This window comes from Myotis nattereri (assembly GCF_964212035.1).
Source record: "Myotis nattereri genome assembly, chromosome: 3".
NCBI lineage: Eukaryota > Metazoa > Chordata > Mammalia > Chiroptera > Vespertilionidae > Myotis > Myotis nattereri.
The window spans coordinates 181645843-181664434 of record NC_138077.1 but is presented as its reverse complement, the minus strand read 5'-3'; the positions used below and the strand labels follow the sequence as shown (position 1 = coordinate 181664434).

Below are 18592 nucleotides of genomic sequence, written 5' to 3'. Positions count from 1 at the left end.
AATCAAAAATGGGCAATGAACTTAGACACTTTTCGAAAGTGGACATACAGAAGGCCACGAGACATGAAAACATGCTCAAAGTCACTAATCATCTAAGAGATGCTGTAAAAGAGAAAGAACTCTTACCATTCCCAACAGCAAGGATGGACATGGAGAGCATCATGCTAAGTGAAACAAGCCAGTCGGAGAAAGATAAATATCACATGATCTCCCTCATTTGTGGAATTTAATGAACAACATAAATTGATGAGCAAAAATAGAGCCAAAGACATAGAAGCAGCAACCAGACCGTTGAACTTCAGAGGAAAGGCAGGAAAGGGTGGCGGGAAGGGGGTAAGAGATCAACCAAAGGACTTGTATGCATGCATGTAAGCATAACCAATGGACACAGACATTAGGGGGGTGAGGGCATATGCTGGGGGGTAGGGGTGGCCGGGCAGAGGTCAATGAGGAAAAAAGGAGACAAATGTAATACTATGTAATATTTAAACAACAGAGACTTCTTTTAAAAATTAAGAGAAGAGTTACCATATGACCCAGCAATCTCTCTTCTGGGTATCTACCTTGAAAATATTTATTCACATAGATATATGCACCCCTATGTTCATTGCAGCACTATGCATGGTGTCCAAGACATGGAGATAATCAAAGTGTCCTTTAATAGATTATAAAGATCAAGGACAAAGAAGATATAGTACATATACACTATGAAATACTATTCAGCCATAAAAAAAATGAAATATTGCCATTTGCAGCAACATGGATGTACTTTGAGAATATTATGCTAAGTGAAATAAGTCAGTCAGAAAAAGCTAAGAACCGTAAGATTTTACTCATATGTGGGATGTAAAACTGCAATTCATAGACACAAACAATAGTATGGTGATTACCAGAAAGAAGGGGGGTGGAGACAGTACAAGGTAAAGGGGGCCAAATATATGGTGATGGAAGATGATTTGATTTTGGGTAGTGGGCACACAATGCAATATACAGATCATGTATCATCGAAATGTACACTTGAAACCTCTATAATCTTATTAACCAATGTCACCCCAATAAATTTAATTAAAAACAAAAAAAACTGACTAAAACACAGGCTCTGGGTTTGAATTCCAACTCTACCAATTATTGAATATGCAACTATGGAAGTTACTTAAGCTTTCTGAACCTCAGTGCCTTCATATTCAAAATTAAGTTAAATCGGATCATGCATGTAATTAGCATAATTCCTTGGATATAACAGTTACTCAATAAATGCCACCATTGTCCTAGTCAAAAAAAAAATTATAGTCAGAGTTGATAAATAAAATCACTGCCTGAAATTAATAAGTTTACCATTGCTAAAAGTATTTAAGCACCCACTAAGTGACCTTAAGACAAAAATATGGAAAAGACTGCTTAATTCTTGCCGAGTTAAACTAGATAGGTGTTTTTTTATCTTTATTGTTGAGCGTATTACAGATGTCCCTCTTTATATCCCCCCATTGCACCCTCCACCTGGCTCCATCCACCCCAGGCCCTCACCACCCTACTGTCTGTGTCCATGGGTAATGCACATCTATATATATAAAAGGTTAATATGCAACATGTCCCCTCGGGAGTTCGACCAGGAGACCAGAGTTCGATCACTCTCTATGACGTGTGCTGATCACGGGGCAGCGCAGAATATGGTGGGGAACCAGCAGCAACAGCAGGGTGCTGAGGGAGGAAGGGAAGGAGGAGGCGGGAAGGCAGAGAGACTGGGGGGGGGGGGGGGAGGCATGCAGTGGTGGTGCACAGGCAGCAAGGGAAGGAGGCGGGGAGGTGGTGACGTGGCGGGCAACTAGCGGTGCAGCGGGGTGCTGAAGGAGTGAGAGGAGGAGGCAGAGAGGTAGGGGGAACCACGCAGTGACATTTTGCGGGCAGCAAGGGAAGGAGGAGGCAGGGAACCTGATTGGCCCTGACTGCCGGCCAGGCCTAGGGACCCTACACATGCACAGATTTCATGCACTGGGCCTCTAGTATGCATATAAGTTCTTTGGTTGATCTCTTCCTGCCCTCCCTCCACCTTCCCTCTGAGATTCGTCAGTCTGTTCCATGTTTCCAAGTCTCTGATTCTATTTTATTCATCAGTAATTATGTTCATTAGATTCTTTATTTATTTTGCTTTTGAGTTTCTATTGTTGACATATATATTTATTGCCATTTTATTGTTCATATGTTTGATCTGTTTTATTTTTCTTCTTAAAAAAGACCCTTCAACACTTCACGTAGTACTGGTTTGGTGGTGTACTCCATTAGCTTTTTCTTATCTGTGAAACTCTTTATCAGACCTTCAATTCTGAATGATAGCTTTGCTGGATAAAGTAATCTTGGTTGTAGGTCCTTGCTTTTCATCACTTTGAATATTTCTTGCCACTCCCTCAGGCCTGCGAAGTTTCTGTTGAGAAATCAGCTGACAACCGTATGGACACTCCCTTGTAGGTAACTGACTTTCTTTCTCTTGATGCTTTTAAGCTTCTCTCTTTGTCTTTAATCTTTGGCATTTTAATTATGATGTAACTTGGTGTGTGCCTCATTAGGTTCATGTTGTTTGGGATTCTTTGTGCTTCCTGGATTTGTTAGTGTATCTCTTTCACCAGGTAGGGGAAGTTTTCTATCATTATTTTTTCACATATGCTTTCAGTTTTTTCTCCTTCGGGAACCCCACAATGCGAATATTGATACTCTTGAAGCTGTCCCAGAGGCTCCTTACACTATCTTCATATTTTTGGGTTCATTTTTGTTTTTCCTGTGCTGATTGGGTGTTTTTTGATTCCACAACACTAATTTGATTTTCGGCATCCTCTGCACTACTCTTGATTCCCTGTAAATTATCCTTCATTTATGACTAGTCCTTTTTTATGTCGTTGATGAGCAAAGTTCCTTGAAGTTCTCACAAAGTTCCTTAAGTATCCTTATACTCTTTATCTGGCATGTAGCTTGCTCCCATTCATTTAGTTCTTTTTCTAGAGATTTCTTTTTTTATTATTAAATTATTACATATGTGTCCTTATCCCCACGTTACCCCCTGCCCCCCAACTCATGCCCTCACCCCCCTGTTGTCCGTGTCCATTGGTTAGGCTTATATGTTGCATATAAGTCCTTTGGTTGATCTCTCCCCCTTACTTGTTCTTTCATTTGTGACATGTTTCTTTGTCTCACATTGTGGTTGCTTCTCTGTGTTTGGTTCTATTTATTAGGTAGAGCTGCTATGTCTCCTGGAATTGGTAGAGTGGCTTTGTGTAGTAGGTGTCAAGTAGGGCCCAGTGGCTCAGCTTCCCCAGTCACCTGAGCTGAGCACTACAAGTGCACCCCTCTGTGAACTGTATGCACTATCCTGTTGTAGTTGAGCCTTGATTGCTGTTGGTGTTACTCGGAGGGATTGACCACCAGGCCTACTGGCTGTGTGTACCAGCTGCAACTACAGCAGAAAAGCTGTTGTGCAGGAGATACCCCTATGGAGCAGGACTTGCTTCAATGGGGCTTTGGTGCTCACTGGGTTCGCCCCTTGAGTGTGTTACTCATGGATGTGCTAGGGTTGTAAATTGGCATGGTCTGAAGCTAACCTCCGGGTGCACTGGCTCTGGAGCCTTCTGGGAGGTAAAAAGTCAGCTACTGCCTGTGCCCTGCCTGGGGCCATCAGGCATGAGCTACAGACCAATTTGCAGATGGCTCCTACTTGTGATGGGCTTGGAGGTGCCTAGGAGAAGCCAAGTTGTGAATCTTGTGAAGCTGCTGCTAGTGTCAGGCCTGGGGCCACTTATGGAGAGGTATGGAGCCAGTTGCTACTTGTTTGGGAGATTTTAGCAAATTCTAAAGCCTGAGCCAGGACAGGGCATTCATATGGAAAAGCCACAGCAAACAGTTTGGGTAGGACTGCAAATTGGGTCAGACAGGGTTTCAGGAAGTCACCAGGTCAGGGGACTACCAAGGTATCCCTGTTGATGAAAAACACACCAGAGATTTCAGACTAACCCATTCCATGCCTTTGTCCCTCCTACAGTCTCAATGTGGCTTCTTCCTTAATTCACTAATTGTAGGGCTTCCATTCAGATAGATTTCAGGAGGTTCTGATGATGGTTGTTCTGTATTTTCACTGTAATTTTGATGTGGTTGTGGGAGGAAGCAAGTGTCGCATTTACCTATAGTGCCATCTTGACCTTCCTCCTAGACTAGTAGGTTTTACAAATCCCTCCAAACCCATTAATCTCCATGAACCAAGAAGTCATTGATTCTCTTGTGTCAGTTTTCACATCTAGAAAATGGGGATAAAGGTTCTGGCTATCTCAAGGCAATGTGAAATTAAGTATGTCAGTAAGTATAAAAGGGCAGAGGCAGGGACTGAGGCAGAGTAAGAGGAGGGAAGGGAGGCATGAATCTGTCTCTAGTGAAAAAGGAGAGATTCTATTTAAGCTAACTTTGAACTAAATGAAAAGTATAACCCCAAATATATGCTCAATGCTGCATATTCCCCATCAATCCTCCAGACACACCATTATCATTCCTTTCTCTGTGCTTTTCCTTGCCTAGAATAAACTTCCCCTCACTTTGTCTGCATGACATATTTTAACTTATATCTCTTTCATAGCTTAGTCCTTTTTCTGAAATTTTTCCAGAGCACCCCCACAACTCTAATTATTCCCTTCCCATACCCTCAAAACACCAGCTAAAATTGAATTACTTCTTTTTCAATATCCTCATAGCACCTTGTGTGTACTTCCATAATAGAAATTGTTTCATTGGAAAGATTATGAGTTCTAGACTCAGTTTAAGGCTGATTTTGTGGTTCAGAAATTCTGTTTATTCATCTTTGAAACAGGGATAATAATGTCTGTCTCACAGTTGTTGTATGCATTGTATAGAAACTGAGAGCTGAATAGGAACAGTGAGCATAGTGATTGCTGTATAGGGGTAATATGAGTATGTATGTGTGAATGAATGAGTGAATGAACAGATAAATGCCCTTTATTTCCATGTATTCTTCCCACCTCCTATCCAAATATAGACCATGGATTCCTCTGAGATAAGGACTATCTTATTAATGTATACTCCAAGAACTTAGCATAATTTTAACGCCAAAATAATAAAAAAATATTTATAATAAAATGACCTATCTGATTTTTTCAAAAGTCTTTGGAATTTACTTCCTTATTTTCAGCAGTGCTGCTAAATATGAGATCTTGTGTTATTTACTATTATAGCCATTACTATATATGTTCTTTTAAAAAAACTATTTTAGAACATTTCAAAGAAAGAATCAAAAATTATAGGGAAGTATCAAAGAAAGAAGAGTCTAAAGATGAATGGCAGGAAGTAAAGATGTCAAAAAACATAAATCAAGGTTCTGATCTTCACTGCCTTGCTTTAAATATAAGACAACAAAGGTGACATGGGGGATAAAAGTAGTTGAAAGAACATTAACTTTAAAGGCCTTCTATAAAACAGCAATATTAAACTATAAATAAAACTGATAATAGGGAATTAAGAATGAGAAAAGGGCAAAATACTCATTGCTCTTTCTATACTTCTCTATTTTAAAAAAGTTTTACTCAAAGTACATATTTTAAAATGTAAAGCTAGATAAAGAAACATTTCTAATATATAAATAAAAATAAACTATACCCATTAAGACCACAGTTTGAGATAATGCTTATTTAGATTTTTTAATGATTTTAAATATAATCTGGGGAGTACATAATTGTTGGCATAGAGTCAATAGACACTTATAAATGAACCAAAGAACAATGTTACTAATGCACATTTGCTGTCTTTCCTCCCCAAAAATACAAGCTATGATTGTCTTTTCATACTCCCAACATCTGTACAAGGCAGAATAAGATTTTTGCTCTTTCCTTCTTTTCACATGTACTGATAGCAAAAACCAACCTCTTATATTTTGCTTACGACTCATAAAGAGTTGCTAAGGCACAGAAGGTTTAAGGCATGTGCTAAAAATTACAGTTAATCTAAGTTACAGAGTCTAGCCCTAACCAGTTTGGCACAGTGGATAGAGCGTCAGCCTGTGGACTCAAGGGTCCCAGGTTCGATTCAGGTCAAGGGCATGTACCTTGGTTGCGGGCACATCCCCAGTAGGGAGTGTACAGGAGGCAGCTGATCAATGTTTCTCTCTCATTGATGTTTCTAACTCTCTATCCCTCTCCCTTCCTCTCTGTAAAAAATCAATAAAATATATTAAAATAAAAATAACAATCATCATTCTCCCCTTTTAAAAAACAAAAACAGAAACTATGTTTACAGATTCAAGACAAAAATTCGTTTGAAATATCCTGAACTATTTTTTCAAGCTCAAAATGCACTTGCTAAATTAAATGTCTTAACTATTTCCACACTCAATATGATACTTTTAAACCAGCGGTTCTCAACCTGTGGGTCGCGACCCCTTTGGGGGTCAAATGACCCTTTTACAGGGATCGCCTAAGACCATCGGAAAACACATATATAAGCACATATTGTTTTGTGATTAATCACTATGCTTTAATTATGTTCAATTTGTAACAATGAAATCTGGGGTCACCACAACATGAGGAACTGTATTAAAGGGTCGCGGCATTAGGAAGGTTGAGAACCACTGTTTAAAACTAAAATGTATCCAATATAATAAAGGTAGTTTTCAGAAATTAGATTAAAAACAGAAAGGACAAAAAAAATAAGGCAAATGGTTCAACTAATAACAGACCTATTTTTCTGCTGTATTCCAGAAATGAAACTAAGGCTATGCTGAGTGAGCCCAGCCAAAGTTTGCTGACAGCACTGATTCAACTAACTTTATTGGACAAATACTTGTTTGTTAGGTTAAATCCAATTCACTGCTAGATCTTATAGTTGCAATACACAATAATTCCTACCCTCAATATCACACTACTTCACACAAGATAGTAATTTCATAGAAAAACCAATAATTTAAAAAAATGTTTTTAATTTATTCAAGATTTTTTTTTAAAATAGAAGGATATTATAATAAAATGAAACTGCAGCAACAGAACACTAAAAACATTAACAGGCCAATACAATTGCCACTAGGTGTCACTCTGATATAAAGTTCTTGGCTGTCTTTAGGCTTGCTTTTATACTTGGTCTTTTCCTAGTCTTTCCAATAACATAGAAAACTGCATTTTCTTTATAGCATCTTTTTGCATTTTTACATTGACACATATACAGAAAAATTAGTATTTACCCAGTTCTTTAAATAACAGTAAGATAAACTATATCTAAGAACTAAGAATTATATTACACGTCACAAAAACTATAATATGTTTTAAATTTCCAATGGCAGATGAATTAATGTACATATAAATATATACATATACTCATTTATTGAGCCATTTAATTTCTCAACAGGTACTGCTTGGTGCCAAACACTGTGCTTAGAGAGAGAATTTGTAGAAGAATAAGACCTGGTCTTTAAAAAGAGAAACCTGAATCATAAAGAAAGAGTAAGATATTTTAAAATCCATTTTAAAAGTCTCTATTACTTTTTTTTTTTAAATATATTTTATTGATTTTTTACAGAGAGGAAGGGAGAGGAAGAAGAATACAGAGTTAGAAACATCAATGAGAGAGAAACATCGATTCAGCTGCCTCTTGCACACCCCCTACTGGGGATGTGCCCGCAACCCAGGTACATTCCTTTGACCGGAATCGAACCTGGGACCCTTCAGTCCGCAGGCCGACGCTCTATCCGCTGAGCCAAACCGGTTAGGGCAAAAGTCTCTATTACTTTTTATAGAATCATAGGAGACAAACCAACTAAACTATGTCCATGGAAGTCAAGAAAGGCTCCATAAGAGGAAAAATTTACATGAGATAATCAAAGATGACTATTAGTTTTCTAAAAAAACTAAAACAGGAAAGGACAAATAAAATAGAATATAGGAAACAGGGAAATCACTGAAAGATATATAGGAAGATTTATATTCTAGAAAGATCATTATAGGGAAATTATGTAAAATACAGACAAGTCTACACAATGGGGAAAAGATAGTCTCTTTTAATAAATCATGCAGGGAAAACTGGGTATCTACACGCAAAAGAATAAGGTTGGACTTTTACCTTATACTATACACAAAAATTAACTCAAATTAAATACTTAAATGTATGCTCTGAAACTGTACAACTCCCAGAAAAAAACTCCACAGCACTGGTCTTGGGAATGATTTATTGGATATGACATCAGAAGCATAGACAACAAAGGTATCATACTAAGTGAGATTACCAAAAATCTTCTCTAAAGCAAAGGAAATAATCAACAGAGTGAAAAGGCAACATTCAGAACAGGAGAAAAAATTTGTAAACCATATATGTGACAGAAGTTAATATCCAAAATACATAAAGAAGTCCTACAGTTCAATAGCAAAAAAGTAAACAGCCCAATTTAAAAATGGGCAAGGGACCTGAACAGACATTTCTCCAAAGAAGACATACAAATGACCAACAGGTATGTGAAAAAATGCTCAACATTACCAATTATCATGAAAATCCAAATCCAAACCAAAACCAAAATGAGATATCATCTTCTACCTCATAAGATGGCCATTATATTTAGAAACAAAACAACAACAATTAAAAACTAAAAACCGAAAAACAGCAGTGTTTGCAAGGATGAAAAGTTGGAATCCCTGGGCGCTATTGGTGGAATGAAAAATGAAGCAGCTACTATGGAAAAAGAGTACAGAAGTTATTTAAAAATTAAAAATAGAACTAACATGATCCAGCAATTCCAATTCTGGGAATTTATCCAAAATAATGGAAAGAGGGGTCTTAAAAGAGATATGCAATTACATGTTCACTACAGAATAATTCACAATAGCCAAGAGGTGGAAACAACCTGTCCATCAACAGATGAATGAATGAAGAAAATGTGACATATACATACAATGGACTATCATTCAGCCTTTAAAAAAGGAGGAAATCCCATAATATACTACAATACAAATAAACCTTGAGGATATCATACTAAGTGAAATAAGCCAGACATAGAAGGACAAATACTGTATGATTTCATTTATATGAGGCAGTTAAAGTGATCAAACTTATAGAAACAGAATGTAGAATGATCATTGCCAAAGGCTGGCCAAAGAGGAAAATGGGAAGTTGTTGTTCAGTGTATACAATGTTTCAGTTATACAAAGTTCTACAGATCTGCTGTACAACAATGTGTATATAGTACACAAAACTATCCTGCACACTTAAAATTTTGTTAAGAACTTAAATCTCATGTTATGTGGGGTTTTTTTTTTAACCACAATTTTTTAAAAATATATTTTATTGATTTTTTACAGAGAGGAAGGGAGAGGGATAGAGAGTTAGAAATATCAATGAGAGAGAAACAGCGATCAGCTGCCTCCTGCACACTCCCCACTAGGGATGTGCCTGCAACCAAGGTACATGCCCTCAACCGGAATCGAACCTGGGACCCTTCAGTCCGCAGGGCGACGCTGTATCCACTGAGCCAAAACGGTTAGGACTTTAACCACAATTTTTTAACGGAATGTATAAGATAATAATTGAGGGCACAGGGATGGGCATGGGGAGAAATGGCTGGACTAGGAGAGGAATCTAGGCAGAAGAAGGAATAAGTACATCGGTCCTGAACCTATTAAAAAAACTGAGTAAGTCCATTACAACTTAGACATAGTAAGCTATAAAGAGAATGATAACAGATGAAAACTAGAAATGTAGCAGGGACTTACAGCCCTGTTGAAAGATTTGAATTTTTAAAAACAATGGAAAGTTTCTAAATGGCTTTAAGTAAAGAATAACAATCTGATTCATGTTTGGGAATGATCATACTTTTAACAGCCTTGCTTTTCTCTGTAATAAATTAATAAAATTAGGAAAGAATCTCTTCAAAAAGGAACAAATACAAAATTTCAGAAATAGCTGGTATTTAGATTTAAGTCAAAACTATATTAAAATAGAAATTAATATAACTTCTGGTTCTACAATGAATATGTTTCAAATAATCTAAACTAAACATGAGTTCAACATAGCTTCTCTACAGATGGCAGGCATACACTCTGAGTTTCCTTTGAAAGAATAGTACTGAAGTATTTATCCAGCTGGCAGAGAGAAGGAGTGATAAAAATATGTCTTATTTCTTCTCTCATAGTATGAAAAGTAAGTGAACTTCAGCTATAAAGTCCTATATTCAATGTACCTAATAATTATGGCATTTCTTAAGCTCCTAGATCAGCCGTGGGCAAACTACGGCCCGCGGGCCGAATCCGGCCCGTCTGAAATGAATAAAACTATTGAAAAAAAAGACTGTACCCTTTTATGTAATGATGTTTACTTTGAATTTATATTAGTTCACACAAACACTCCCTCCATGCTTTTGTTCCGGCCCTCCGGTCCAGTTTAAGAACCCATTGTGGCCCTCGAGTCAAAAAGTTTGCCCACCCTTGTCCTAGATGTTTGATTTCCACCTGTGCTAAAACAGCATCATATATGTGGAACAAAAAATTATTCTCAAATTTACCTCAACCTCAACACAGTATTTAAAAACAGAGCACAATAAATAATGTGTATGAGAAAATGATTGTGTTTCATTGGCAAACACAGACTATTCTTCCCTTCGCATTCCATCCCATTCATTTTTTGTTCTCCTTGTTGGCAGTCAACCCAAAAGAAAAAATATATAAACTGAATGTTTACCTACTGTACTATTAACTTACGAAGGCTTTGTGATAGGGAAAACCTTACCAACAGTACAGCTGTCTTCAAGTACCACATCAACATTTCTGTCTCTGTATTCAACCCTGAAGTCCAACATCCGAGGTTGTCTTTCTACAATTTGCCTAGATGGCATTACAGGTCGAAATGCCGAGGAGGAAGAGGGAGCAGGAGCTGGAGCTGGGTGACTTGCTGGGTCAAATGCAGGTCCTGATATAGTTTCACTTCCATAGTCACTGAAATATTAACATTAAAAAAAGGATTATCATCAACCAAATCATTACAAATTACCACTAAGAACCTGCTCCATACTTGTTTTCTGTTCTTCCTATCAAATTTACCTACCTATACATCCACACCTAATCTTAAGTTCTACTTCCTCCACAAAATCTTTCCAAATGACTGAAGACTACATTATTCTCTGTCCCATCCTCATTTTTCTGTCTATCAGCAGTATCATACATGGCATTTGCAATTAGATTTTTGCCTTATGTTGTTATGATGTTGGTAAAACATTATTTTAAACTCTGAATTAAGAACAGTATCTTTACTCACTCTCAAATAATCATTATTTGATAAACTCTACTTTTCACAAAAACTATTTCAAAACTTCACCTTCCTTAACCCTCCATTCTCCCCATCTCACTCCTCGGTCATAAAAGATATTCTTTCCTACTTTGCAGAGAAAACAAACAAATGCCATCAAGAGAAAATTCCCTTAAACTTTTTAAAATCATATCTATAAACTAACCCACATATGCACACTCTTCCTCTCTTCTTATAAAATAGAGAAGACATTGTTCTATCTATGCAAATCTGAAACCATCTTCTCATTAGCTTAACATTATGGATTATTATCCCTTCCTTTCCAGTATCTTCAACAACTCCTTATCTTGGATTCTTCTCAAAAACATTTAAATATGTTCCAATATTTCCCTTCTTAAAAAATAAAAATAAAATCCTGGTTCTAAAATATTATATTTGTAAGGATTAAATCAGATAATATGCATGAGAGCTTAGCACAATGCCTGGTACCTAGTAAGATCTCAAACTCAGTATTATCCAAAGTTGTAACTCATTAATGATTCTTCTCCAATATTACTCATATCAGCTTCCCAAGCCAGAAACCTCTGACATTACTTTGACCCTTTCTTCTCTCTCAACTCCCACATCTAACTAGTCCTTTCATACTCCCTCTGCGCTTCACTTAAATAATTAAAGTGGCATACAAGGTCCTGTATGATCTGAACCTATCTACCTTTCCAGTCTTATCTTCTGCTATACTACCTCCATCTCTCTACGCTACTAGCTACAACAGCCTTTCATTTCTTCTGTTTCACCTTTATTGTGTTTCATTGGCAAATACAGACTATTCTTTCCTTCCCATCCCATCCCATCCCATCCCATCCCATCCCATCCCCAAATTCCGTGTTTTTTCTAGCTAATTGTATTTATCCTTCATATCTCAGACTGAATGTTTATCAATTCGGAACATATTTTACTATCTCAGGCTAGTTCAAATTCTTCACCACTATCAATAACTATGTATTTAGTTGTATAATTAATCATTTGACATTTATATCCCCACTAGAATGTAAGATCCACAAGGGTGAAGCTGACATTGGTATTGTATCCTTTGCCCTGTGCTCAAGATTTTATATATAGAAGGTACTCAAATATTTGACAAACTAATGAGGAATAACAATCAAAGAATTTGGTTTTTCTCTGAGTTAATTTATCATATACTGTCACTTTTTTGTTCTCACTGGGAAAAGTAGAAATGAAGGGAACATATGTATCGTTTCCACTGAAACATCATTATCACAACCAGAACTACAAGCTCAGTCTAAAACATTTTTCTTCTCACCCAGAATTTAAAGGAAAGCAATAAGCTGGAAACCAGAATAGAAACAACAAAAAGAATGACCAAAACATGCCAAGTTAAGCACTGTTCATACAATTGAGCAGGAGAAAATATTTACATTTACTTCACAATATTGCTTTAATCTGTGTTTACCAAATTATATATTACATAACTGATTTAGTGAATGGTGATATGTCTCTATAGAATACAATACAATACAATACAATAGAAATTATAAGGATGTGTCACTTAATACTTAGGACCAAATATTGTTCATCAAACTTTTTATTCTGGTACATATTTGCACATGTGTATTTTAGATTCCAAGTATTCCTCACTGTAGGTCACAGTCGAAAAAGTCTGAAAGTGACTAGCTTAGATCTCACCAGATTCAGATACTATAGCAATCATTGATCCACAGACAAAAATCTACCCTTTCTCCCAGTGGTTAGATTCAAGGAAAGTAACCTTGGAAGAAAGATATGGGAACAGAGAAAATGTCCAAAGCAAGAAAGAATGTCACTGTTTGAATCCAAAATAAGCTCCTAAATACCTAACTAAAATCTGTGCAATGATGATACTTCACATCTCTAAACTTTGTCACAACTTCTCAGAAATCAAAAAAACAGCTAAAGTTAGTAGGCTGTCATTGACTTGTTTCTTAACTCCAAATTCACCATTCTATAGTCTATTCTGTGATGCTGGAGATAGGATTCTGCAAAATTATATACAGGGTGGAGCAAAAGTAGGTTTACAGTTGTGAGTACGCAAAACACAGTTTATTCTTGTACTATTATTTATTAACTACTAGAGGCCCAGTGCCAAAATTTGTGCACTGGAGTGGGAGGAGAGGGTCCCTCAGTCCGTCCTGCGCCCTCTTGCAGTCCAGGAGCCCTCGGGGGATGCCTGACTGCAGCAGAGGCGGGAGAGACTCCCGCCACCGCAGCTGCACTGGCCAGCCGTGAGCCCAGCTTCTGGCTGAGCGGTGCTCCCCCTGTGGGAGCACACTGACCAACAGGGAGCAGCTTCTGCATTGAGCATCTGCCCCCTGGTGGTCAGTGCACGTCATAGTGACCAGTCGTTCCACCGTTCAGTCCATTTGCATATTAGCCTTTTATTACATAGGATTGTATTCTTTTCCATATAATTAACTATAAACCTACTTTTGCCCCACCCTATATTTCCCTTTGGCAACTTGTTTCCTGACTGATTCTGCCAATAGGGAACTCTAAATAAAGATTAGCAATTAGGAAGAGGGGGGGAACAACTTCCTTCTTCCTGTTGCATGCATTTCAATCTGTTTAACCCTCGGCTTCGTCTCCTGCTTTTCTTCAGCACGCTTATAACCAACTTCTTGACATCTCCTCAGAGATACCAATAGTAGCTGGGCAGTATGCACTGCAGAGGTCAAATTCTCAGCGCCAAGGACTTCCTCTGAGCTTCAAAATTCTGTTAATCCCTTCGTCCCCAGATCTAAGCTGGTAACTTCTGAAGCACTTATTATATCCATGTTACTTCAGTTTTACTTTTATTGCTCTTTTAGTCTTCTGTGCCTATTTCACCAATACTTCATTAAAATCCTTCCGTTGAAATACCCTAGTGCGGTTTCATTTTCTTGCTAATGGAGATGTCCCAGGAAACATAGGATTCAGGTCCTTGACCTTCAATGCACTGCTGAGCACCTTACCAATGGACAACGGGACACCATAACAGGCACAATAATTAATTAAACTATCACTATAGTTAATTATGGTCACATGCCTTCGAAACAAGTGCCTAAGGGGAACAAATAATGATTTGACTTGACCATTATGGTGTTAATAATGACAACAAGGATTGTGGGCTGGCTGCTTCTGACTCTAATGGAGAGCCTACAGAAGAAAATGGCATATTTAGGGGTTTTAACTTTCACTTCAAGTCATGATAGGAAAGTTACAGAGCTTCTGAAGTGGCCCTTTAAAAAGTTTCTGCCCTAGCCAGTTTGGCTCAGTGGAAGGGTCTCAGGTTTGATTCTGGTGGCAGGGTCAGTCCCACCCCAATCAGGGTTGGGGCCCATGTGGGAGGGCAACCAATCAATGTGTCTCTCTCACATTGATATTTCTCTCTCAGTGTCTCTCCCTGCCTCTTCCACCGTCTAAAATCAATGGAAAAATATCACCAGGTGAGGATTAACAAAACAAACAAAAAAGTTTCTTATTTCTGTAATCACATGTATGATCCTGCTGAGAACTAGACCCAAATTTTAATTTTGCAGCTTGCATAATTACAATGAAAGTTGAATATACAATTTGTAAGTCTCTTTTGTAAAAGTTAAGGCACTGTTTTGGAAGGAGTGGGACCCTAAGGTGTGAAATGGGGATACCTGAGTGCGCTCGAATGGTTAGAATATTGAATCCCTGGAGTCTCTCTGAATTTTTTTTGTAAGAAGAAACAGCTCCTCCTCCCATGACTGAAAAGGTTAGCCCACCTCTTGACTGAAAACTGTCAATACCCTTACCTGCAACACTTGCCTTGAAATGGATACCTACTCTCAAAACCCACCCTTCACCATTCCTTATTGCCTCCAAAATCAGATCTAGGCATGCTCCAAGAAAATAAGTACAATGTCTTAACTGAGAGAAGAAAGCTTATATCCAAAAATAATTATAAGATTTTTCATAAATTACATCCACAAAAACCTAGGGATTAGGTATGAAAATGAATTTGAAGTGAGTCTGATCAGCAGGTTTGGACAGGGCCAAATAACATGTTTGCTTAAGCAACTTCAAGTACCTCTAATAGTTTGCTTGTTCACTGAGTAAAACTTAAGTCCCAAAGGAGTCTCCGTTGAATAAGGATGAATGCCCAAACTTGCCTGGCAAAATGTAGAAGAAATCCAGATGCTTAGAAAAATGCAAATGCTCAAGTAGATTTATCATGTACAACCTGATTATAGACACATCCTCTACCACACTGTCCATGAGATCCCAGAGGACACTGCAGTAACGTATTGAGAAATACATTAGTAAGGGAATCTGCATTCTTGAAAAACTCTGTAGTGGCTATCTTCTCTGGGTTGGAAATGACATGGCACCACTGAAAAAGACTCCCTAGTGAGCGTGATCTCAGAGTGCAGAAATCAAATGGCAGAATTTAGTAAGAAAGAGGTGGAAGCCCTAACTGGTTTGGCTCAGTGGATAGAGCGTCAGCCTGTGAACTGAAAGGTCCCAGGTTCGATTCCAGTCAAGGGCATTTACCTTGGTTGCAGGCACATCCCCAGTGGGAGGTGTGCAGGAGGCAGCTGATAGATGTTTCTCTCTCATCGATGTTTCTAACTCTCTGTCCCTCTCCCTTCCTCTCTGTAAAAAATCAATAAAAACATATTTAAAAAAGAAAAAAAAGAGGTGGAAGCAATTAGTTAATGGACAGCATGGACAAAAAGAGGCAATCATAGACTTTAACCTGCAGAGATCTTTAGTAGTGCTCAAACGAAATAGCATTTCTAAGGAACAAAATTAAAAACAAGTCTACTAAATTATTACTTGATCTATATACAGAAACCCTAGATCTGACTTTCTAAATCCTAACTTCCCTAACCACAATGGAAAGTTATAGTCACTCGCAGTTTCCAAATCCAAGTTAGTTCAGACATAAAGTCCCAGGTGCCCCCAAAGACAATGCAACAGAGCCACATGTATGTATTATAATTTTCCTCTAAGACTTTCCCTCAGAGATCTACAGCTATTTACTAGGGTGTCTGTGTCCAGATAAAAGAAAAATATCTAGATCTTTAGGGAATTACAAGATGCTAACTCTAAGTTGATTCTAATTCCTGGGGATATAAATTGAAGTTTATGGTGCTAAATGAAATTTGGGCCCAAATCCACCCACAATGGGTTCAATCTGTCAACCTACCCTGTAGTTTTTCCCTTAGAGCCTGAATGTATAATTGAAAAAGATACACTCAGTAACTGACAAACATCCCATATTGGCTTCCAAAAATCCATGGAGATAGGGTTATTACACAGAGAGGGACAACAGGAAGTAAATGATCTCGCATATACTTTGTTTTTCTCCATAAAACTTGCAAGCATCATGACAAGCATTTTGCTTCACCTAGCAGGATAAAAATCAATATATCTTCATTGACTTTTCTTGAAGATTATGCTAACTCTCCTGCTCTTTGTCATAATAATCTAGTCTGAAGAGATCTTGATCACCTGTAGATTAGTCCTGAAGAACAAAAGTATAAAGTACAAAAATGTAGGGACCTGCCACCTGGTGAAGTCTCAGAGGTTCAATGGTCAAAAGCATGTCAGGGTAAAAGACTGGTTGTTGTACCCTGCACTTCCCATTGAATAATAACTAAGTTAACTGAGAAAAAAATATTTGGAAGGAGAAGGGGAAAAATGGTTGGAAAAAATAGGCTGCTAAAGCATTACAGCACCAATCAAAGAGAGTAGTGAAAGAAAAGCCTCCAAGTGCCACAGGTTGACCATTTCATTTAGAAGGAAAAAGATCCTGAGGCACATATCCACATTGATAGGTAATGAGCTGGCCAGCTGATCAGGACTTGAATAGAATAAAAGGAAAGTCTAGAAAAGAAATATGAAAATGGATCTTTTAGAATGGACACAAAAGGTTAATCTATGTTTTGAAAGTGAATGTTTATAAGCTATCCATTGAAAAAGGGGCTCTCAATACGGATAAGATGACATTGTTCTGTTGATGTCAGTCAGCTTTTCCCCCTTACTATCCCATGTCTGCTCAGCACATTTATATACAATGTGCCATGCTAACAGAAATGGAGGTTAGGCATAGATATAACATTAACTCCCCATCACTAAGTCTGAATCTGGCTAGGGAAACTACTGCCCAAAATGCAAGCAAAAAGACCAATATGGAACCATTTCTAGGGAATCTGGTAATGGATCATTTCTAGCGTGGAGGAGGCAATATGTTCTCACTTAAAAAGAGTTTCTGGATATAAAATTAACTTCCTTGGCAGCAATGCTTCTGCCAGCACCACCAATCATGCATTTAGAAAATGCCTTATTGCTCTCTGGCTTCCAACACAACACTGGCTCTAACCGGAATTCATTTCACAGCAAAAGAAGTGTAGCACTGGTATCACTTGCATATACCAGAAGTAACTAGCTTGATAGAACAGTGGAATGACCTGCTAAAGAGTTATGGCACAAGTTGGGAGACAACACCCTCAAAGCTTGGTGTTCCACCTAAAAGGATGAGGTATATGCTTTCATCATTGACCAAACAGTGGTATTTCTCATGCTGCCAGAAAACATGGGTATGAGAATTAAGTGGTGGTGGTTCCTCCTATTATGCCTAATAACTTACCAAACTTTTGCTTAGGTGTTTCAGAGCTCATAGTTCCCAGGTATGTAATGTTTTCACAGTTCTCCCACTGAATTAGAATTTAAGAATGTCCCTTGGCCTCATGCTACTGATTCAACTAGCAAAGGAGGAAGTACTAGCTAGAATGACTGGTCCTGATTACCAAGAAAAAAATAGGTTGCTGCTACACAATGGACTATATTCTGTGTTATGTCGAATAATAAGAGTTATGAAAAACTACAACCTTTTTATTTTTTAAAGACAGGAGCACTAAGGATTCTAATTCTTCAAGAATGAATGTTTCAGATGTCCCACCAGGTAAAGAATCTTGAGTATTTGAGGTGCTGGCAGAGGAAATATAGAATAAATAGTGGAAGAAGAAACTGGTAAATATCAACCATGGCCTTATGACCAGTAACAGAAACAAGGGCTGTAGAGTTCGCGCGCGCGCGCGCGCGCGCGCGCACACACACACACACACACACACACACACACACACACACAATTCTCTTCTTACAGTTTGCATCACACTAGAAGTGACAGCACCATAACAATGGCATCTGATTTTGTTCCAGCATCAGCCACTGATGTTAGCTTCTAACTTCATTCAATACTTTTTAAAAAAAAAGGGGGGGGGGGTGCTTTTGCATTCTGTCAGATGTGTAAGTATCAGCTAAGGAG

At 37.9% G+C, this 18592-nt stretch overlaps 1 protein-coding gene across 1 annotated transcript in view; it reads right to left on the bottom strand.

Annotated features, from left to right (window-relative positions):
- Positions 1–18592, bottom strand: part of FAF1 (Fas associated factor 1) — a 387465-nt gene that overhangs the window by 292557 nt on the left and 76316 nt on the right. The window contains exon 4 of the mRNA XM_081087160.1: positions 10744–10949. Coding sequence (XP_080943286.1) covers positions 10744–10949 — 206 coding nt within the window. The remainder of the gene's footprint in view (positions 1–10743; positions 10950–18592) is intronic.